This window comes from Phocoena sinus, chromosome 5 (assembly GCF_008692025.1).
Source record: "Phocoena sinus isolate mPhoSin1 chromosome 5, mPhoSin1.pri, whole genome shotgun sequence".
Taxonomy (NCBI): domain Eukaryota; kingdom Metazoa; phylum Chordata; class Mammalia; order Artiodactyla; family Phocoenidae; genus Phocoena; species Phocoena sinus.
Window position 1 is genome coordinate 66,872,547 of NC_045767.1, and position 23,371 is coordinate 66,895,917.

The window sequence follows — 23,371 nt, forward strand, 5'->3', positions numbered from 1 at the left end:
TATATATATATCCCCATATCCCCTCCGTCTTGTGTCTCCCTCCCACCCTCCCTTACCCTCCCTTCTAAGTGGTCACACAGCACCGAGCTGATCTCCCTGTGCTATGTAGCTGCTTCCCAGTAGCTATCTATTTTACACTTGGTAGTGTATATATGTCAATGCTACTCTCATTTTGTCTCAGTTTACCCTTCTCCCTCCCCGTGTCCTCAAGTCCATTCTCTACATCTGCATCTTTATTCCTGTCCTGCCCCTAGGTTCTTCAGAACAATTTTTTTTTTAGATCCGTATATACGTGTTAGCATACGGTATTTGTCTTTCTCTTTCTGACTTACTTCACTCTGTATGACAGACTCTAGGTCCATCCACCTCACTACAAATAACTCAATTTCGCTTCTTTTTATGGCTAATATACCATGTATATATGTGCCACATCTTCTTTATCCATTTATCAGTAGATTGACACTTAGGTTGCTTCCATGTCCTGGCTATTGTAAATAGTGCTGCAGTGAACATTGTGGTACATGACTCTTTTTGAATTATGGTTTTCTCAGGGTATATGCTCAGTAGTGGGATTGCTGGGTCATATGGTAGTTCTATTTGTAGTTTTTTAAGGAACCTCCATACTGTTCACCATAGTGGCTGTACCAGTTCACATTCCCACCAACAGTGCAAGAGGGTTCCCTTTTCTCCACACCCTCTCCAGCATTTATTGTTGGTAGATATTTTGATGATGGCCATTCTGACTGGTGTGAGGTGATACCTCATTGTACTTTTGATTTGCATTTCCCTACTGATTAGTGATGTTGAGCATCCTTTCATGTATTTGCCAGCAATCTGTGTATCTTCTCTGGTGAAATGTCTATTTAGGTCTCCTGCCCATTTTTGGATTGGGTTGTTTGTTTTTGTGATATTGAGCTGCATGAGCTGCTTATATATCTTGGAGATTAATCCTTTGTCAGTTGCTTTGTTTGCAAATATTTTCTCCTTTCTGCGGGTTGTCTTTTCATCTTTTTTATGTTTTCCTTTGCTGTGCAAAAGCTTTGAAGTTTCATTAGGTCCCATTTGTTAATTTTTGTTTTTATTTCCACTTCTCTAGGAGGTGGGTCAAAAAGGACCTTGCTGTGATTTATGTCATAGAGTGTTCTGCCTATGTTTTCCTCTAAGAGTTTTATAGTGTCTGGCCTTACATTTAGGTCTCTAATCCATTTTGAGTTTATTTTTGTGTATGGTGTTAGGAAGTGTTCTAATTTTATACTTTCACATGTAGCTGTCCAGTTTTCCCAGCACCACTTATTGAAGAGACTGTCTTTTCTCCACTGTATATTCCTGCCTCCTTTATGAAAGATAAGGTGACCATATGTGCATGGGTTATCTCTGGGCTTTCTATCCTGTTCCATTGATCTATATTTCTGTTTTTGTGCCAGTACCATACTGTCTTGATTACTGTAGCTTTGTAGTATAGTCTGAAGTCAGGGAGCCTGATTCCTCCAGCTCTGTTTTTCTTTCTCAACATTGCTTTGGCTATTCGGGGTCTTTTGTGTTTCCATATAAATTGTGAAATTTTTTGTTCTAGTTCTATGAAAAATGCCAGTGGTAGTTTGATAGAGATTACATTGAATCTGTAGATTGCTTTGGGTAGTATAGTTATTTTCACAATGTTGATTCTTCCAAGCCAAGAACATGGTATACCTCTCCATCTGTTTGTATCATCTTTAATTTCTGTTTCATCAGTGTCTTATAGTTTTCTGCATACAGGTCTTTTGTCTCCTTAGGTAGGTTTATTCCTAGGTATTTTATTCTTTTTGTTGCAATGGTAAATGGGAGTGTTTCCTTAATTTCTCTTTCAGATTTCTTATCGTTAGTGTATAGGAATGCAAGAGATTTCTGTGCATTAATTTTGTATCCTGCTACTTTACCAAATTCATTGATTAGCTCTAGTAGTTTTCTGGTAGCATCTTTAGGATTCTCTGTATATAGTATCATGTCATCTGCAAACAGTGACAGTTTTACTTCTTTCCCGGTTTGTATTCCTTTTATTTTTTTTTCTTTTCTGATTGCCATGGCTAAAACTTCCAAAACTATGTTGAAAAATAGTGGTGACATTGGGCAACCTTGTCTTGTTCCTGATCTTAGTGGAAATGGTTTCAGTTTTTCACCACTGAGAATGATGTTGGCTGTGGGTTTGTCATATATGGCCTTTATTATGTTGAGGTAAGTTCCCTCTATGCCTACTTTCTGGAGGGTTTTTATCATAAATGGGTGTTGAATTGTCAAAAGCTTTTTCTGCATTTATTGAGATGATCATATGGTTTTTCTCCTTCAATATGTTAATATGGCTTATCACCTTGATTGATTTGCATATATTGAAGAATGCTTGCATGCCTGGATAAACCCCAGTTGATCATGGTGTATGATCCTTTTCATGTGCTGTTGGATTCTGTTTGCTAGTATTTTATTTATTTATTTATTTATTTATATATTTATTTTTTGGCTGTGTTGGGTCTTCGTTTCTGTGCAAGGGATTTCTCTAGTTGCGGTGATCGGGGGCCACTCTTCATCGCGGTTCGCGGGCCTCTCACTGTTGCAGCCTCTTTTGTTGTGGGGCACAAGCTCCAGACGTGCAGGCTCAGTAGCTGTGGCTCATGGACCTAGTTGCTCCACGGCATGTGGGATCTTCCCAGACCAGGACTCGAACCTGTGTCCCCTGCATTGGCAGGCAGATTTTCAACCACTGCGCCACCAGGGAAGCCCTGTTTGCTAGTATTTTGTTGAGGATTTTTGCATCTCTGTTCATCAGTGATATTGGCCTGTAGTTTTCTTTTTTTGTGACATCTTTGTCTGGTTTTGGTATATGGTGGCCTCATAGAATGAGTTTAGGAGTGTTCCTCCCTCTGCTATATTTTGGAAGAGTTTGAGAGGGTTGGTGTTAGCTCTTCCCTACATATTTGATAGAATTCACCTGTGAAGCCATCTAGTCCTGGGCTTTTGTTTGTTGGAAGATTTTTAATCACAGTTTCAATTTCAGTGCTTGTGATTGGTCTTGTTATATTTTCTATTTCTTCATGGTTCTGTCTTGGAAGGTTGTACTTTTCTAAGAATTTGTCCATTTCTTCCAGGTTATCCATTTTATTGGCATATAGTTGCTTGTAGTAATCTCTCATGATCCTTTGTATTTATTCAGTCAGTTTTTACTTCTTTTTCATTTCTAATTCTGTTGATTTGAGTCTTCTCCCTTTTTTTCTTGATGAGTCTTGCTAATGGTTTATCAATTTTGTTTATCTTCTCAAAGAACCAGCTTTTAGTTTTCTTGATCTTTGCTATTGTTTCCTTCATTTATTTTTCATTTATTTCTGGTCTGATCTTTATGATTTCTTTCCTTCTGCTAACTTTTGGGTTTTTTTGTTCTTCTTTCTCTAATTGCTTTAAGTGTATTTTTCGGTTGTTTATTTGAGATTTTTCTTGTTTCTTTTTTTTTTTTTGCGGTACGCGGGCCTCTCACTGTTGTGGCCTCTCCCATTGCGGAGCACAGGCTCCTGACGCACAGGCTCAGTGGCCATGACTCACAGGCCTAGCCACTCTGCAGCGTGAGGGATCTTCCCAGACCAGGGCATGAACCCGCATCCCCTGCATCGGAAGGCAGACTCTCAACCACTGCACCACCAGGGAAGCCCTAGATTTTTCTTGTTTCTTGAGGTAGGATTGTATTGCTGTAAGCTTCCCTTTTAGAACTGCTTTTGCTGCATCCCATAGGTTTTGGGCCATCATGTTTTCATTGTCATTTCTCTGTAGGTATTTTTTGATTTCCTCTTTGTTTCTTCAGTGATCTCTCGGTTATTCAGTAACGTATTGTTTAGCCTCCATGTGTTTGTATTTTTTACAGTATATTTTTCCTGTAATTGAGATTTAGTCTCATAGCGTTGTGGTAGGAAAAGATACTTGATAAGATTTCAATTTTCTTAAATTTACCAAGGCTTTATTTGTGACCCGAGATACGATCTATCCTGGAGAATGTTCCATAAGCACTTCAGAAGAAAGTGTATTCTGTTGTTTTTGGATGGAATGTCCTATAAATATCAATTAAGTCCATCCTGTCTAATGTGTCATTTAAAGCTTGTGTTTCCTTATTCATTTCCATTTTGGATGATCTGTCCATTGGTGAAAGTGGGGTGTTAAAGTCCCCTACTGTGATTGTGTTACTGTCGATTTCCCCTTTTAAGGCTGTTAGCATTTGCCTTGTGTATTGAGGTGCTCCTATTTTAGATGCATAAATATTTACAATTGTTATATCTTCTTCTTGGATTGATCCCTTGATCATTATGTAGTATCCTTCTTTGTCTCTTGTAACATTCTTTATTTTAAAGTCCATTTTGTCTGATATGAGAATTGCTACTCCAGCTTTCTTTTGATTTCCATTTGCATGGAATACCTTTTTCCATCCCCTCACTTTCAGTCTGTATGTGTCCCTAGGTCTTAAGTGGGTCTCTAGAAGATAGCATATATATGGGTCTTGTTTTTGTATCCATTCAGCCAGTCTATGTGTTTTGATTGGAACATTTAATCCATTTACATTTAAGGTAGTTATCGATATGTATGTTCCTATTACCATTTTCTTAATTGTTTTGGTTTTGGTATTGTAGGTCTTTTCCTTCTCTTGTGTTTCCTGCCTAGAGAAGTTCCTTTAGCATTTGTTGTAAAGCTGGTTTGGTGGTGCTGAATTCTCTTAGCTTTTGCTTGTCTGTAAAGGTTTTAATTTCTCCATCAAATCTGAATGAGATCCTTGCTGGGTAGAGTAGTCTTGGTTGTAGGTTTTTCCCTTTTGTCACTTTAAATATATCCTGCCACTCCCTTCTGGTTTGCAGAGTTTCTGCTGAAAGATCAGCTGTTAACCTTATGAGAGTTCCCTTATACGTTATTTGTTGCTTTTCCCTTGCTGCTTTTAATGTTTTTTCTTTGTACTTAATTTTTGATAGTTTGATTAATATGTGATTTGGCATGTTTGTCCTTGGATTTATCCTGTATGGGACTCTGTGCTTCCTGGACTTGATTGACTATTTCCTTTCCTATGTTAGGGAAGTTTTCAACTATAATATCTTCAAATATTTTCTCAAACCCTTTCTTTTTCTCTTCTTCTGAGACCCCTATAATTCGAATGTTGGTGCATTTAATGTTGTCCCAGAGGTCTCTGAGACTGTCCTCAACTCTTTTCATTCTTTTTTCTTTATTCTCCTCTGTGGTAGTTATTTCCACTATTTTATCTTCCAGGTCACTTATCTGTTCTTCTGCCTCAGTTATTCTGCTATTGATTCCTTCTAGAGAATTTTAAATTTCATTTATTGTGCTGTTCATCATTGTTTGTTTGCTCTTTAGTTCTTCTAGGTCCTTGTTAAATGTTTCTTGTATTTTCTCCATTCTATTTCCAAGATTTGGATCATATTTACTGTCATTACTCTGAATTCTTTTTCAGGTAGACTGAGTATTTCCTTTTCATTTGTTTGGTCTGGTGGGTTTTTACCTTGCTCCTTCATCTGCTGCATTTCTCTGTCTCCTCATTTTGTTTAACTTACGGTGTTTGACGTTTCCTTTTTTGCAGGCTGCAGGTTTGTAGTTCTCATTGTTTTTGGTGTCTACCCCCAGTGGGTGAGGTTAGTTCAGTGGCTTGTGAGGGCTTCCTGGTGGAGGGGACTGGTGCCTGTGTTCTGGTAGGTGGGGCGTGTCTAGTGGTGTGTTTGGGGGTGTCTGTGAACTTAGTATGATTTTAGGCAGCCTCTCTGCTAATGGGCAGTGTTGTGTTCTTGCTAGTTTTTTGGCATGGGGTGTTCAGCACTGGAGCTTCCTGGCTGTTGGGTGGAGCTGGGTCTTATCATTGAGATGGAGATCTCTGGGAGAGCTCTCACTGATTGATATTACTTGGGACCATGAGGTCTCTGGTGGTGCAATGTCCTGAACTCAGCTCTCTCACCTCACAGGCTCAAGCCTGACACCAGGCTGGAGCACCAATACCCTGTCAGGCACACGGCTTACAGGAGTTTTCACATCCCCCTGTAGTCCGAGCCAGGAGCACTCCAGTTGGCTGGCATCTTCCCCCTGGGTCTCAGCATCCAGAGTCTCTTGCTGACAACTCCACTCTTCCCAGGAACCAGAGGTCAGGTGGACGCCTGTGGACTCAAGCAGAGCTTCTGGGGCTGGAAGGAAGATCCTACAGCCTTCACTATGAGATCTGGCCCAGAGGCTCCACAGAGACTCCAAGAAACCCTCCATGGGTCCCCATCAGCTCCTCATCCCTCCAACAAGGAGCCCTGGGATCCTCTTGACAGCAACTATTAACCATGGCTGAGAACTGCAGCAGTTTCTGGTTCTAAATAGCTTTTGATTTTGTTGATGTTTTTTCTCTGTCAGTCTTTGGTTTTCTACTTGATTGATTTCAACTCTTATAAATTCTCCTTTTTTCTGATTAATTTGGGCTTAATTTTCTTAAGGTGGGAGCAGAAGTCATTGATATGAGATCTTTTTTCTGATATATAGGTGTTTTGTGCCATATATTTCCCCCATATACTGTTTTAGCATCTTTCCATACATTTTTTTAACATCTTTATTGGGGTATAATTGCTTTACAATGGTGTGTTAGTTTCTGCTTTATAGCAAAGTGAATCAGTTATACATATACATATGTTCCCATATCTCTTCCCTCTTGCATCTCCCTCCCTCCCACCCTCCCTATTTATTTATTTATTTTTTTGCGGTACGCGGGCCTCTCACTGTTGTGGCCTCTTCCATTGCGGAGCACAGACTCCGGACGTGTAGGCCCAGCGGCCACGGCTCACGGGCCCAGCCGCTCCGCGGCACGTGGGATCTTCCTGGACTGGGGCACAAACCCATGTCCCCTGCATCGGCAGGCGGACTCTCAACCACTGCGCCACCAGGGAAGCCCTCCATACATTTTTATATTGCCATGTTCTTTCACTACGAAATAGATTCTAATTTCTTTTGATTTCTTCTTTGATCAATGGGTTGTTTAGAAGTGTATTACTTGGGGTTAGGGATTTTTTTCATAGACATTTCTGTTGTTAATTTCTAATTTAATTCCATTGTGGTTAGATAACTTTCTTTTTATGTACTAAATTCTTTTAAGCTTTTGGGGACTAGTTTTCTGACCCAGAAACTGGTCTATTTCAATAAATGTTCATTGTGAACTTAAGAAGAATTATGTTCATTCTGCTGTTGTAGGGTGGAATATTCTAGAAATGTCAATTAAGTCAATTATCCTTATTGATTTTCTATCTGCTTATTCTATCAGTTATCAAAGAGAGATATTAAATCTCTGACTCTAGTTGTGAATTTGTCTATTTCTTCTTGCAGATCTATCTGATTTGGCTTATGTATCTTGAAGCTTTTTTAAAAAAACAAATTAGGTGTAGAAGTGTTAGAATTATTTTCCTGATGACCTAAACCCTTTGTTTTAAGATGACTTTCTCTGTCCCTGGTATTATTCTTTATTGTAGAAGTTAATACAACCACTTTAGCTTTCTTTTGATTAGTGTTAGTATGGTATATCTTATTCTATTCTATTTTTACCTATTCGTATCTTTGTATTTAAAGTGCATTGCTTGTAGGCATCACATAGTTGGGTCTTGCTTTTTTAATCCAATCTGATGATCTCTTTAGTTTAATTGGAGATGTTTACACCATTTATATTTAATGCTCTGATGGACATGGTTAGGTTTAAGTCTATAATATTGCTATTTGCTTTCTGTTTATTCCATCTATTCTGTATTCCCTTTTACTTTTTTCTTTTTTATGGTTAGGGTATCTTTTTTATAATTCCATTTAATCTCCTTTCTTGGCTTATTAGCTGTATTTTAAAATTTTGCTATTTTAGAGGTTGCTTTAGGATTTATAGCATGCATATTTACCTGGCATATTGTAGATGCTCAATAAATATTTACTGAATGAAAAAATGAATGCCCTGGTGCCCAGACCAAAGGCTGCTTAGAGCCAGAGGCATCAAGAAAGGCCATCAGTACTGTGTTTTTATCAGACACAGCACAGTTCATTCTTTGCCAGCTTTTATTTTCCTTTTTCACACCATGTTAGTATGGATATTGGCTTTTCTCCATCCAGTCTTGATGTTAGTCTCTCAAGGTTAGGGGGTCTGTGCCCTCCTCTCCTCTGCCCCCTTAATGTTTTAACAGATAGATACTTTACCCTTAGGTGGTGCTTTCTGCAGGCTTTTTTGAAAGTGTGGGTTGGACCCTCAGGATGAAAGAGGCTGTGGCCTTGACTTATCATGACCAAACCCCAAAAGTAATATCCTTATCAGGAAGAACAGATATTTTTTAAGGTATTGGATAGGAAAAAAACTTCAAAGAAATGGTCTAAATTTAAGATTAGCTGATCTAAGCAAAGCTACACATGGAAAGGAAATTCAGACCTAACAGATTTTTCCCATTCTTGGAGTGCCACCAGTTATTTCAAGTCTCTTGAAATATCTTGGAAAAAAATCATTGAGCTTCCTGATTAAAAAAGAAAAATTTATGCTCTGTTTTTCTTTTTTTCTTTTCCAGCAAGTAACTGGCAGAAGTTTTGGTGATAAAGATTTTCGGACAGGGTTAGAAAATGGAATCCTTCTCTGCGAGTAAGTATAGCCTATATTCAGTTGATTTTATTCAAGAAAAATCATTAATGCTATTCAGTCTGTCTGAAAAACTTCTAGTGTTTGTTTTGAATTTATTCACAGTTTGAATCTGCCATTCAAAAACAAATCACTTAGGTGGGTTAGGCAGTAAAGATAAGTAGTCTTGGGGCAGTAGGGAGTGGTGGGGACCTTGGCAATTTCAAATTAGTTGAAGAAGGAATATCTGGTAGCTGCTACTCAGTTCCAACCAACTTTTACAATGTAGGAATTCAGGCCCAAGTAATTGGAAGGTTGTGGACCAAGTTGTGGTAAAAAAAAAACAGCTTTTCTCCCCTTATTCCCTCCAAACAAAAACAGCTTGTGCCAAGTAAAAGCAGGGCTTTCTATTTACTGACAACATCTTGAAACATGCCAGGCAGTCTTCCTCACTAGGCCTACTTCCCTGAGGTATTTTGAATATATTTAATTTGTGCTGTTGACAAAATAACTGCAGTGTTCAATTTTTGTGTTTTGAACCTGGGCTTTGTCATAGAGTGCTCCTGTGATGATGGATTCAAGAGCTTTCTGTGAAGTGCTTCCAGACACAAAATAAGCTAGAGCCTTAATACTTATAGAGGGATGGACATAAACTTCAAATCAAGATTTTGTATTTTGAATTCATTCGATAGGTTCTGTCATTTGGATACTGATTTTTGTTTTATTGAGTTGAAATGTACATGCATGAAATGCACAGCTCCTAGATATACAACCCAATGGATTTTGTAAACTGTGTACATTCATGTAACCTACACCCTGAGCAAAATATAGAGCACAAAGCTCTCTCATGTCCCTTCCCAGTCAATGTCAACCACCTATAGGAAAGCACTGTTCTGATTTCTGTCACTATAGCATCTATTTTGCCTTATCCTGACTTTATGTCAGTGGAATCACATAGAATGCACTCTTATCTTGGGACTTGCAGAATATTGTTTGAGATCCACCGAAGTAGTTGAAAGAGCAGGGGTTTTGGAGCCTGAGCTATAGAGGCTCAAATCCTTTCTTCACCCCTTAAATCATATAACCTCCTTGAGTCTCATTTGTTTCTCTTTAAAGGGGTAGTAAAAAGTTTACAACTCCTGCCTATTTCATAAGTTTTTCATGAACTTCAAGAGGATAATGTGGATAAGGTGCTTTAAAAAATTACATTTGCTGTACAAATCTTGATTATTATGCAGCAATTTTCAACATAGTTCATGTCAGTGTTTATTTTTTCTGCTCTCCACTGCCTTTCTTTCTTCAAAGAGAAATTTATGTCCCCTGATTTCTTCCTTTTGTTTTTTTAAACAAATTTATTTATTTATTTATTTTTGGCTGTGTTAGGTCTTTGTTGCTGCACGCGGGCTTTCTCTAGTTGCAGCGAGCGGAGGCTACTCTTCTTTGTGGTGCACGGGTTTCTCATTGCGGTGGCTTCTCCTGTTGCGGAGCACGGGCTCTAGGTGCGTGGGCTTCGGTAGTTGCGGTACGCGGGCTCAGTAGTCGTGGCTCACAGGTTCTAGAGAGCAGGCTCAGTGGTTGTGGCGCACGGGCTTAGTTGCTTTGCGGCCTGTGGGATCTTCCCAGAAGATCCCCCTGCATTGGCAGGTGGATTCTTAACCACTATGCCACCAGGGAAGCCTGTACACCCCCTGATTTCTGTTTCCATACGTTCTTTCCTGTGGAGTCTCTCCCCTCTTCTCATACTTCACTTTCCTCACCACCTCTTTTCCCTTTATTCAATCTAAATCAGAGCTCATCTCTTAGGTAAACCATAATTAGTTTAGCATCTCACAGAGACAAACTCAGACAGGCTCTAAATACTTCTCTTGTGTTCTAGCATCTGCTCCTCCAATGATTCTGGGCTTAGCCCTCTCCTGATGTTAACAGATGAGCCAGAATCTGATGTAATTTATGTGCCTCATGCTCTCTTAAGTCTGTTGAAGTGGGTCTTTGGTACCAACTTTTGTTTTCCTAACATTAGCTCCAAAGATTCTTATAGGCATCCACCTCTCCATCATATGAGTAAATCTGTTATAGAATAATATCGCTTGACTCCCTTTGGATTAGGTGAGCTTGTCTGAAGACAAGGCTTTGGATCCAGAGACATCTGCCCACATGGACTTTGTTTCTTACCCAGTTGATGCTGAGTTGGAGGATGGAGTTCTCTCGTGTGGAGTGGCACGAACTGTTGGCCTTTTACAAACACATTAATGAATGTTTGGGTTGTTGAAAGGTGGAGAGGTGGGGTTTAGGTCCAGGCCATGGTTAGGAAATAGTATGGTTAGACAGCATGGAGGCACAGATTATAACCAGGAGCCTCTTTAAATAAATAAAGGGTTTTGACGGCTGACAGCCTGCGGGTGAGCTGAGGGAAATGGCCAACACAGAGGATGTGGACAAATGTTACTGTCTGGGTAGGTAGGATAAAACCCAGGACAAGTGAGTTATTGTTTAACTCCTCTAACCACAGAGGATTAGACCCCCTGGTGTATTTGAAGGAGTCTGAGGACCAGGGTCAAGTCCTGGCTTCCCCGTGGGACTCCATCTGGCAGTCCTGGTGCAGAGTTTGTGAAGGTGGAATGAACTGCACTGGTGTCCTGAAAGCCAGCAGCATGAGTCCCAGCCGAGCCTTGGAGAGAAGGCTGGGACAGCAGCCAGACCAACAAGATGCAGACAGAGTTCTAAGTGCAGGGCCCACAGCACAATGAGAGACAGAAGTAAGACTCAGGAGCTGAATGCACTGAAGGTCCGGACAATGGAAGGAGAAGATCTCCCTCTCCTTTTTGTCAGGGATGGGGGCGTGGCTAAGTGTGATCTGAACCGGAGCGTATTGGGCTGCTGCAGACTGGGATTAGCAAATGTATTTTGCCAGGACTCGTATCCAGAGACTAATCTGACAAGGAAGGGGACTTGCACTGTTCCAGGCATGGGGTGGGCTGGTGGTAGGGCCTGAAAGGCAGGAAACCCAGTTTGGAGAGTCTCAGGAAAGTGAGGGTTCTCTTTGAGATGAGAATACCTAAGGCTGTGCCACGCTCTAGAACCAGAGAGAGTTGTGTGGATGCTGGTGATTAAGAAGTTCTAACTCTCAACCACCACCCATGCAGCAATACTTGAAAACATAAGAACTCTCTATATTTTCAAATTTTGAAAACTGGCAGTTCACCTCTTCTGAGTTGGATTGGCTCTAAATGTTGGTTGCAATCGTGGAGAAACACCACGCTGTTTGTTCACTGAAAATGTCCTGGTTCGTAGAGAATGGACTTGAGAACACGGGGAGGGGGAAAGTAAGCTGGGACGAAGTGAGAGAGTGGCATGGACTTATATATGCTACCAAACGTAAAATAGATAGCTAGTGGGAAGCAGCCGCATAACACAGGGAGATCAGCTCGGTGCTTTGTGACCGCCTGGAGGGGTGGGATAGGGAGGGTGGGAGGGAGATGCAAGAGGGAGGAGATATGGGGATATACGTATAGCTGATTCACTTTGTTATAAAGCAGAAACTAACACACCACTGTAAAGCAATTATACCCCAATAAAGATGTTAAAAAATATATCGTGGTTGTTTATGAGTCTGAAAAAAACCTCACAGTTCTTCTCAAACAGAAGGGCATATTCTGGGCCTGGGGTCTGGTTTTCCTCTTGCCAGCCTGATTCTAAACTTACCTGTGGCCTACAAGGACTATTATGATACCCATTTTTCAGAGCAAGTAACTGAGGTACAGAGATTAAATAACTAGGCTAAGGTTGTACCAGATGAGAAAGATTTAAATTCAGAAGTCTGATTCCTTTGCTTTTGCTCTTAATCATTGTCCTGTGTCCAGAGTTGGGATTTTAATGGGACAGAAAAGCAAGAAGTTGGGTGGTGGCAGTGGGATGGAGTTGGTGCCAGAAAACCTGGAGTTTGGGGAGAAATGCAGTACAGAGGGTAACCACGGCGTCTCAGCTGGACAGAGGAAGAAGAAGGACTGTGTGGGGTTGGTGGTCTTGGAAAAATATAAGCATCAAGGGCCTGGTGGACCCTCTTAAGACAAGAAGGCAAGTCCAGTGAGAGGGAGGGCGTGAGAGAGCTGAGGGGGTAGGAGGCTATGGTCGGCGGACAGTGTAGGGGTTTCAGTATTCTTAGGTAAGACCTGTCCAAACTTGATGGCGACAAATGAAGTTGGTGGACCTGTACTAAAGACTACAGAGATAGGAGAGAGAAAAGACTGGCACCTCCAGGCAGCATATAAGATGGAAATTGAGTAGCCTCAGAATCGCCCTGGGAGTTCTTTTACTTTGCCTGTGAAATGCAGTACACTTGCCCTCGCACATGTACCCCCGAAAACAGTAATACTTATGCATAAATGTATAACTAATAGCAAGAATAAAATAGAGTGCCTGTGCCAGATAGAATTATAGTAGATGTATTTTTGCTCTGTCTCTCTTTTCCTCTGTTGTTTTTGCCAAGTGTGTGTAGTTGAAGTTTGGAGGTTAAATGCTCAAACGATGTGAGCTCTCTGCTGTGCATTAACTAAACGGCCTAGGGTCAAAGTTGGACAAAGCTGCAAATGTGTGACAAGTGTCATGCTTCTAGAAACGTTAAATGAATACCGCATTGTATACTTGGGGACTTAAGAATTTAAAAGAAAGGCTACAAAGACTATTCCCTAAGGAAGCCACTCCCAGTATGGAGCCAGTAATGACTGTCATCTAGTTCCCTGAACCCAGATCAGAGAGACTGTTGTGAAATATTCCAGAAAGGAAAGTTTCTGACTTGTTTTCCTAAGACTTTATTATATAGATAGAACGCTATGGAATTCCATCTGTATCAGGAGTTGGCAAATTCTGGCCCATGTCCTGTTTTTGTGCAGGCCTTCCTTCTTGCTAAGAACGGTTTTTACATTCTAAAAGAGTTGTAAACAAAAAAACAAAACAAATCGAAACAAGGCAAGGGTTTGTATGGGGCTCACAGAGCCTAAAAATGTTTACTACCTGTTGGTCCTTTACAGAAGAAGTTTGCCAGCCTCTGAGGACTACGGACTTAATTTTGGATGTGAATTGTTTACCCTCATAAAGTTAAGTAGTTTGGGCAGTGCAAAGCACTATTTGGGGAAATCAAATACCTTTTCAAGAAAGGTTTTCTCATGAGTCTCTTTACAAGTCCACCCCACCCCGCCAACTTTTTATTTTGAAAAATTTTAAACTTACAGAGAAGTGACAAGAATGATGTAATGATAATCCATATACCCTACAACTATATGCAAATGCTTCAGGACAAAAGAGGCATAGACAGAAAGAGATAAAGTTAGTATAGTAAAATGATAATAATAATAATTGCATCTAGTTGCAGTGTATACGATCTCCTTTGTTCTCTGTGGTTTGGTTTCACATCCTTGCCTCACCCTTTTCATTCTTTTTGGTTACTATCCAAGAATATATATTTAACAAAAGCCAGTTCAAATCTGTTTATGGAGAGCATAGTGGAAAGTGAATGGATTTGGGAACTCCTAGGTTGAGTCCAATGAAATTGTTGTATTAGTAGAACAAAACCAGTCAGATAATGTGATTTCATATGCTTCAACCTAGTGGCCAGTCCAGATCCTAGATTTGCCTCCTGTGTGTCCTTAGGCAAGTTACCTCACCTCCCTGAACCCCAGTTTCCTCATCTATAAAACCAGATATAATTATACCTAATTCATTGGTCTGTTCAGAGGAGTAAATGAATTGATAATGTGTATAAACTCTTTAGTGCTTGTAACATAACAGGCACTTAAATGTTAGCTTTTCTCCTTTTGTCCATGAAATGGGGGAAATTCATACCTCATAAAATACTTGAGAGATTCCAGTGAGAGAATATGTGAACCGCTCAGCCGTGTCTGGCGCTGGGCTGGCACCCCGGATCACTCGCCATTTTCATTATTATTGTTGGAAATAGGCCTAAAGTCAATTATAAATATGACACAGTCAGTGCAACTCTGTGTCACTGTGCACCCATCAGCTCTCTCACTGGGCTGCCAACAAGCCACAGGATGAACCAACTGGAGGCTTACTTCCTAGCTCCTTTTGCCTAGCCTGTGATCAAAAACTGGGCAAGAACATTTGGGTCCTTTACAAACTTGATCATCTGTGAATAATGAACTTTGGCTGTCAGAGCTCAAGGCTGAGAGCGATTGTTTTGAAAACAGTGGCCTGGACCTCTGTGGTGACGTCATTTCCTCCTGCTTCCTCCAGTATGTTGTGGTTTCTTTCTCTGGGAAGCTGTTCCAGAACACTCTGGGCAGAGTTAGTGGTTTCCTCCCTGGCGTCTAAGTACCTGTACAGCCTCCGCACTCGCTGTAATCACAGCGCTCGACCTCTTTATCCCACGTCTCCTTCCTGTACCAGATTGAAAGCTTCCTGAAGACCTCTTCTATTTATCTTCGGATTTCCCCCCTTGGACACTGGTCTGGCACACAATACATCTGTTACAAACAGCTGTTGGATACAATGAGTCCAGTAGTAAGAGTTCTACCTAGGCAATTTAATCCTCATTAGATCATTAACTTTCTCCCAATTTTTTTGCTGTCATCATCAGTATTATTCTGTTTCTCTCCCTTCTCCTCTTCTCTCCTTCCCTCCACACTCTACCCCTCCCTCTCCTTCACACACACACAGACACACACAGACACACACACACAGAGACACACACACACACACACACACACACACACAATTTTACATAAAGAATGGACCCATCCCTGAAGACTGGGAGTTCAACAGATGGAAGTTTCTGCTTTCTTTACCTATAAGATTCTCCATTATAGCTCTATCTTCTTAGGAGTCATAGAAGTGAACTTCTGGGGTTTGTTCTGCAGACACGTTTTGATGGAATGCAAAGTCCGAGTATGTTGGTCTGCCAATAAGTGACCAATAAAGAATGTCTCAGTGGATTTTTGTCTCAGTTCTTATGTTGCTGAAATAATTTTCTGAAGACAAGAAACCTGTTGGCAAATACTTGTCTATATCATTGCCGATGAATGAGCTACTTATTCTAAGAAGGAGGGCTTGTCTTAGATTCTTGTCCTGATTTCAACATAAGATGTGGTGTGCCATGGATACGCACTCATCTTCTAGGACAGGTTGGGAGTTGATGGTGTAGCTTTCCATGGAGACATTCTGTCACATGCAGGACTTACTGGATACTGACTCTGTTCTGCACAGCCCCACACTAGGCACTGAGGGGCATAAAAAGGGACTGTAAGGCTTGATCCTTGATCTTCAAGAGTTTTATAATGGGCTTGGGCGTTGACGCACACACAAAGCAGTTGTTACTGTGTAAACCAGTGTATGAGTAAATGCAAAAGTGACTAAGATTTAATCCCCAAATTTAATAGAAGTTAAACAAGGGAAGATTGTTGTAGTTTGGGAGACAGTTATTGGAGAGATGTTACATCTTTACTTAAGGTGAGAATTGGCTGAGGGAAAGAGAGGGCAGACTACACAGGAACAAGAGTGGGGGAAAGGTTTGGGGACAGGAATGAGGATGACGTGTTTGGCAAACATAGGGGCGATCTGCCTGGCAGGGGGTCGGGGCAGGAGGTGTCTCTTTCTTCATCCAATTAACCTTTTTAAGAACCTGCTTACAGGTGTGGCAAGTTACTATAGACACTAGTAAACTATGCCATCACATCGTGTAACAGAGGCACCCTGATCAGATCTGGAATCTAAATCCTGACCCCATGTGGTATGTTAACCTCAGAGTTCCTTGAGGAAGTGACATGTAGGTAGAGACCTGAATGAAGAGCAGAAATTGGCCCAGAAAGAGGGAAGAGAGGTGAAAGGAGGGAGGAAACATGTTCTAGCTGAGAGAATAACATGTTTGAGATTCTTAAGATAGAAGCTCCATGTACTAGAGGAGTTGCAAGAAGACTTACTTGGCGAAAATGTAGAAAACAGGGAGGACAATGATATGAGATGAGGATGGATGAAGAAGAGAAGTAGGCAGGATCAAGATTACACAAGGCGGGGCTTCCCTGGTGGCGCAGTGGTTGAGAGTCCGCCTGCCGATGCAGGGGATGTGGATTCGTGCCCTGGTCCGGGAAGATCCCACATGCCACGGAGTGGCTGGGCCCGTGAGCCATGGCCGCTGAGCCCGCGCGTCCGGAGCCTGTGCTCTGCAGCGGGAGAGGCCACAACAGTGAGAGGCCCGCGTACCGCAAAAAAAAAAAAAAAGATTGCACAGGGCCTTGAAACCACAAAAGGAGTTTTGGGTGTGATCTCCAGAGCAATGAAAAAAAGAGGAATTTAAAAGAGATCAACAGGACTTGGTAGGGTATAGGGATAGATGAATGAAAGAAAAGACTAAAAAATCACTTCAGCATTTCAGTTGTTAATGACAAGCAGGGTGGGCCCTTGCTGCAAGTTGGAAGGGGTCCTTTATTTGGTGGGAGAGGTCATGATTTCAGTTTGGGCAGACTGCGTTTAGGGTACAGACAGTCCACTCAGGCAGAGAGTCCTGTAGGCTACTGGGGACAAAGGCAGAACTTAGGGGTGAGATGATGGATTTAACTTATTTGAATTGGACTTGCCAGCCATGGGTGGACATCAGGGTTAAGCTGTCATATATGACAGTCTCTCTAAGGGAAAGATCACGTCAAGAAAGAACAGCAGAGCAAGGTTCCAGTTTGAAGGATTCTCCCTGGTCAGAGATGAGAGAAAGAGAAGCTCACAGAGAGGCTATCAGAGAGACGAGAGGAAACCAGGGAGCGTGGTGTCATGGAAACCAAGGAAGCTAAGAAGACTTCTGAGGAGCTGGAGGTCACTTGTATTGCATGGCCCTGGCAGAGGTCAGCTCCGAAAAGTCCTGTCTCACTGGTAGAGGGAGGCACTGAAGACTTTTGTCAGTTAATAGCCATCTCTGGGAACTGCCAATCAACTGATCATGATTTGACTTGATGGTCTGAGCTCTGGCTCATGCTTTTGCATCATTTCAATAGGCTATTGTTAGAGACCTTATCTAATATAAACTATACATGGTGTATTTTCCTCAACTATTGATAAGGAGATGAGATTTGTTAGACCCAATGGCTTAATAGTGAAGTGACCATATATCAAACAAAACGCTTTTGAGAGTGAAAGAAGGTGTTAATCAGCTGAGATGCTGGAACAACAAATGAAACCTGGGACTGTCCTCAGCTAACTGTGTGTACGTAGGTACGTATGTATGTATGTATGCACATGTGCGTTGGTGTGTGTGTGTGTGCATGGTCACCCCAGTGGTTGGCGATTCCAGACTGGTGTCTTCCAATCACCATTACCTTGTTCAGTATTCACAAACCCTTCCCTTATTTTATCCTCTCTGTAACTACAGTAGGTGAACAACCTGGATCAGATCGTCCCACCACCCCCTTGTTGATGATGAGATGGAGACCCCAGGTTGTAGAGCACAGTGTCTTCCAGCTCTTCATCTAGAGCTCTTTCTCTAACCCAGATGCTCACTTAAATCTCAGCAAACTTGGGTCCTTTTGCCCTTACTGATTTTGGCCTTAGCGGACTGGTTAAGAATTTGATAGGCCTCCTATGTAGGGTTCTCCCTTGTCTTTCTGCCAAATCACAACTGGCCTCACTGACTTGGCCTGTCCCCAGCTCTTTGGCACCAAGACTCATTAAGCTTTTAGGTTCAAGTAAGGACATTTCAACCCACTCTTTTAGTAAAGATCTCCAGTGAAAAGCTGCTTTTTGTTTGAAGATTGGCATGGCTTAGGTAGGGACTTAGGCAAGAACTGAGTATCCCTGACAGTCTTCTGTTAGGAAAGATGAAAACGGATGAAGGATATGGAAGGAGAATTTGTAGGATTCATGATGAGCAAAATGGACTTCCAGTATTGCCTTTTTATTTTTTTCTTTGAATACTCACCAAATAAACATCCCTCGGTTTCTATTTAAAAGAGGGACTCAGCACAGTGTGTGTGGGGGGGGGCGGGATTCAACTGTTCCCGTTCAAACTGTGTGCTAGCATCAATTACAAGTATCTACTCGTGGGAGGGGGGGCTTTTGTGTGCATCTGAAACGTTCTGAAGCTCATCTACCTTTGCAAATATTTTTTTCATTTAAAAGTATATAATCCTTGTCACAACTTCTTTTCTCTTAACATATATGGCAAGTATGTTTTGTTTTCATGCTTCCAAAACTGTGTTTGAAACTTACTTTAGCATATTTATCGTTCAGGAACCACTTCCCTCAAAATGTGATTTCCTTCACCCTATCAATCCGTGCCTTGATAAATATTAAACTTCTGCTCATGGAAATCACAGGCTTAATCTCTTTCCTCCTGAACAAATTTATTACACATTTATTGGAATGATCAGTTGACTGAAAAAATATATATATAACAACAGGTTTAAATATGGGCTGCTTGTGTGGCAGAGGAGAAACCGGCCCATCCCACTGGCTGCCTGTGGGCTTACCTGCTGGATTAGGCTTTGCTTGCATTTGAGAGGATTTAGTAGCTCCCTAATTGTATGTCCTTAATAATCCATTTTTTGACTGTCTCTACTGGGCTATCAGGTTGGGTGCGCTGGCCTCCCACCGTGAAGTGTGCAAAATTCTTGCCTCAATCATGCCATTCTAAATGTTTCCCTTCGGTTACCCACAGGAGAGGACCTTTTCGTAAATAGCCCACCAAGGACCCAGTTTATAAATGATTCCTTTCTAAAGTTAACCATGCAGAAATAGACTTCCCTCTTCATATTAAGGGGAAAAAGAAAGAGGGGAGGCCTGTGGGAAAGGCAAGTCAGACAGAGGGAGCAGCAAGCTTGTGAAAGTGCTCAGCAGTGTGAGGGAGTTTTGCATGTTCAAGGAAGGAACTGCGGCCAGAGCCTAGGATGAAATGGGGCAGGCCAGAGAGGAAAGGTAGGTATCAGGAGAGGAAAGGTAGGTATCAGGTCCATTTGCACAAGACCTGGAATAACATGTTAAGGAGTTCAAACAGCATCCAGTGAGCAGTAGACAGCCAGCATGGTCTCTATTCAGAGGAGATTCAATGAGATTAGGTTGTTTTTTGGGAAATGACATCTGTTGGCAGTGGAGACTTTTGATTACTTTCTGCTGTGCACCAAACACAAATATTTGAAAAAAATGTCATGCTTCCTGAGGAGAAGCAGAAATGCTTCCTTCACTTGTCTTGCCATGTCTATCCTTAACTTACCATCCTACTATGTACATTCTGTGTTTCCAAAGTTCTTTTCCAAGTCACTCATTTAGAACTTGGAAACCAGAACTTGGTAACCGACTAGTGTTCTATGGGGGGAACGTCTTATGTAACCCATATCACGTCTGTGTTAGTGTCGGGCCCACTGTAGAACCCAGGTGGGGTTTGGGCTTAGCTTGGCATCTGGTGTGGGGTGTTTGATAACAACATGTGGAATGAATAGGAAATTAATTCAGAATTATAACTAGCCACATTAGGAGCTGACCTCCCCTTTCCAGGATAGCAAAGGGCCTCTTCAGTACTTGCCTTTTCCCCATCACCCTCAGGACAGCAAGTGAGATGGAGGGAAAGGAGCCTTGGCAGGAATTAAAGGATAGCTAGGCTTTGGCAGTGAAACAGGGCCAGAGGCAGCTGTGGACACGGCTGTGGTGCCGCCGAGATTGTCCTTGGACTTCTTACCGCCTTTGCTTTGCTGCTTCCTCCCTTCCTTCCTCCCCATCCCCAGTGTTAGCGACCATGCCCTTGCAAGCCTGCCCTCCGAAAGGACTAACATTATCTCATTCCCTCACTTCTGTGCTTCCATCTCTCCCAACTCCCAGCCTAGCTATAGCCACAGACAGGATGCTTGGGAGCAGAAGTGAGCCAATAGTTAACACATCAGATTTCCACTTGTGGGCAGGGCTGGGGTCCAAACCTGCTTGGCAGCCCGGGGAAGGGGATGGCAGGGCGGCAGGGAAGAGATGTTAATAACTTCCATTTATGAAGTGCACACTGGACACCAGGCCTGTGCCAAATGTATTATACGCATTATTTCACACTCTCATGCCATGACCAATAGGTATTATTGTGCCCATTTTTCAGAGGAGGAAACTGAGACTCAATGTTGAATACTTAACTAACTTGCCTAGTGAGTTGCCGACTTGGGATTTGCACCTCAGGTCTTTCTGTCTCTGGAGGTTCCTATTTCTGTTGGAATTTTATGGGTCTCAGTCCTGGAACTCTTGGTTCTGAGCACTTCTTGCTGAAAAAGTATGGAGAGCAAGGAACTGGCTTCCTTTCCGAGCTGCATCCCAGCAATTTCGCATTCCAAGTGTTCTCCCACCCTCCTGACAGTAAACCCAGCAGTACCAGGTTTTAGCTGCGCAAAAGAAATACTAATTACAATCATTTATACATAATTACTACATAGCACAACGATGATTACACGTATCATTGCCTGTGTCGGTGTAACTTCAGGTTCCATTTTATTTGGTTACACTAAAGTCTCTTCACGTATTGCCAGCTCTCACGGTTCATTGATCACATGTGCCATCTTAAACTTATAGCTTATAAAAGCGGGGAGGACCTTGAGTGGGAGGCACGGTGGGAAAGGCAGCTTGGGCATGAAGGGGCTTGATTACCAGGTGAAGGCATTTGGAGGGCATCCTGTGGGCACTCAGGAGCCTGGGAGTCATTGGAGGAAGGAAGCAACATGGCCAAAGCCAGGGTTTAGATGGGGTCAGTTTGGGTGCATTGGGCAGATTGATTAAGATGGCAGAGTCTGGTGGCTGGAGATTAGTTATTGAAATGCAAGAAGTAAAGCACTCTTCTCAGTGTAGGAACCTGAGTTTGTAATCCTAACTCTACCACTTAGGATCTCTGATCTCAGATATGTGCCTGGTGACAGTTTCCTTTCCTAGATTTTTAACTGATTTTTAGGCCTTTTCTAATCCAAAAATTCTGTAATTTCTAGACAGCAAGGATGGTACGCAAAGGTGAGACTGTGAGAGACATTGAAAGTGAATCAAAAGGACTCCAAGATATTCAGATAATTGCTGGAGTTTCCCTTTCATGTTTATAGTATTTCATTATTGTTGGCTTTTTTTGTTTGCTTTTTGGGTTTGTTTGTTTGTTTTAGTATTAAGAGTAGAAGTGATAGGCAAGAAGACTTTTTACCCCTAGCAAATGTAGGAAAATAAAAATGGGTCCATTTGCTTACAATGGCCCAAATTTGAACTCTTCTGCATCCTGCTGCCTCCCAACAAGACCCAGGGGGAAGGATGTGCCCAGGTGTTTAATTTTGCATTTTAGGACAGGATTTTCCTGGGTACAGTTTGGCAAAGTAAGGCCCCTTTTTATTGAGAAAAGACCTCCTGGAGAGCTTTAATAGTTAAGGTAATGCTGGCTGCTGTAACTAATAAACTCCTAACTCTCAGTGGTTTAATGCAACAAAAACGTACTTCTCACTCTCGTGTAGCTCAGTTTTGGCAGCAGGAAAGGGTGGCGATGACTCTGCTCCCGGTCGTTGTTCAGGGACCCCAGCTAACAGAGACTCCATCCTCAACATGTGATTTCTAAAGTCTTCCCTGGTGCTGACGTCTAACTAGTGAATGGGGGGAGGCAAGGGAGGGAATGGAGAATTGCTTGGGAGAGGTTTTAGGGACAGGCGTAGGTATGACATATGTTACTCTGCCCACTCTCCATTGGCCAGAACTCTGTTATATTACTACAGAAAACTTCAAAAGATGCTGAGAGATGTAGCCTACCTGTGTGTCTAGGGGAGAAAGGAGATGAGTTTGGGGAGCAGCTGCTGCCTTGGGAGGTGTATTAGGATAGTAACAGCACTGTTGAGCCTTAGAATTCACAGTTAGGCCCAATTTCTTGGAATTTCAAGTCTACAAAGACCTTCTAAAGTCCTTGTGATCTCTTTAGGTATGTTGAAGGCAAGTGGCTTAAATAGACCTATACTTCACACAGTCTTGACAAGGCATAGCACCCCACAAACATTTGGTAGATATTAATGACGGCAATTTGCATTCCATCACTATTTTGTTCAAATGAAACTCCCCTTTGGTTCAAGTTTCACTTTCCCCCACATTTTAGTCAATTTTTTTCTTGACCTCAGAAAAGGTTTTTTAACTTGCCTGCCTTTGCCAAGGCAACTCTAAAAAGAAATCTCTAAAGATGACATCTGTAACAGGTTTATAGTCAAGGTTAAATTGATCTCATGCTTAGGTTCAAAAACAGTTGCCGTGTTAGGTTAAATGAAAGTGTGCACACCTTTGTCCAGGGTACATAGTCAAACCAGAAAGTAATCAAGGAAACTGCATAGGAAAACACTCTTGAGCCAAATTAAAAGGGACACAAAGTAGGTAATTTTGTGATCATAGTTGCCTATTGCAGCTGTGCAAACCAAGCTAAATGAGATGATGATGTAATCTCTTGTTGCAAAGAATAAAGTGATTTCCCATGAGATTAAGCATGAACTTCCCAACCCTGGGTTCAAGGTCTAGATGGTGTCTCTGCTCTCCCCCAAACTCTAGGATAATTATTAGACTTGAATTTCCGAATTGAATGATGTATAGAGTAAGCTGGATTTTGCAACCCTTTAAAATTTTTACCTTTAATGTTTATTACAGTCCAGTAAAAAAATAAGCTGCCCATTGGTATATTTCCTAACATTTGGATGGTCTTGTATCTTTTGTAGCAGTATTCACAGTATTGTGCCCCTTGAAGAGCTATTATATCAGCTGTTGGAAGAGTCGGTATGAAACAGAACCTCTCTGTCCCACAGTAGG

General features: G+C 41.8%; 1 protein-coding gene across 9 annotated transcripts in view; it reads left to right on the forward strand.

Annotated features, from left to right (window-relative positions):
* The window catches only part of LIMCH1 (LIM and calponin homology domains 1), a 343,577-nt gene that overhangs the window by 134,757 nt on the left and 185,449 nt on the right, over nucleotides 1–23,371 (forward strand). For all 9 annotated transcript variants that reach the window (XM_032633006.1, XM_032633009.1, XM_032633007.1 and 6 more), the window contains exon 2: nucleotides 8,562–8,632. In XM_032633006.1, coding sequence (XP_032488897.1) covers nucleotides 8,562–8,632 — 71 coding nt within the window. The remainder of the gene's footprint in view (nucleotides 1–8,561; nucleotides 8,633–23,371) is intronic.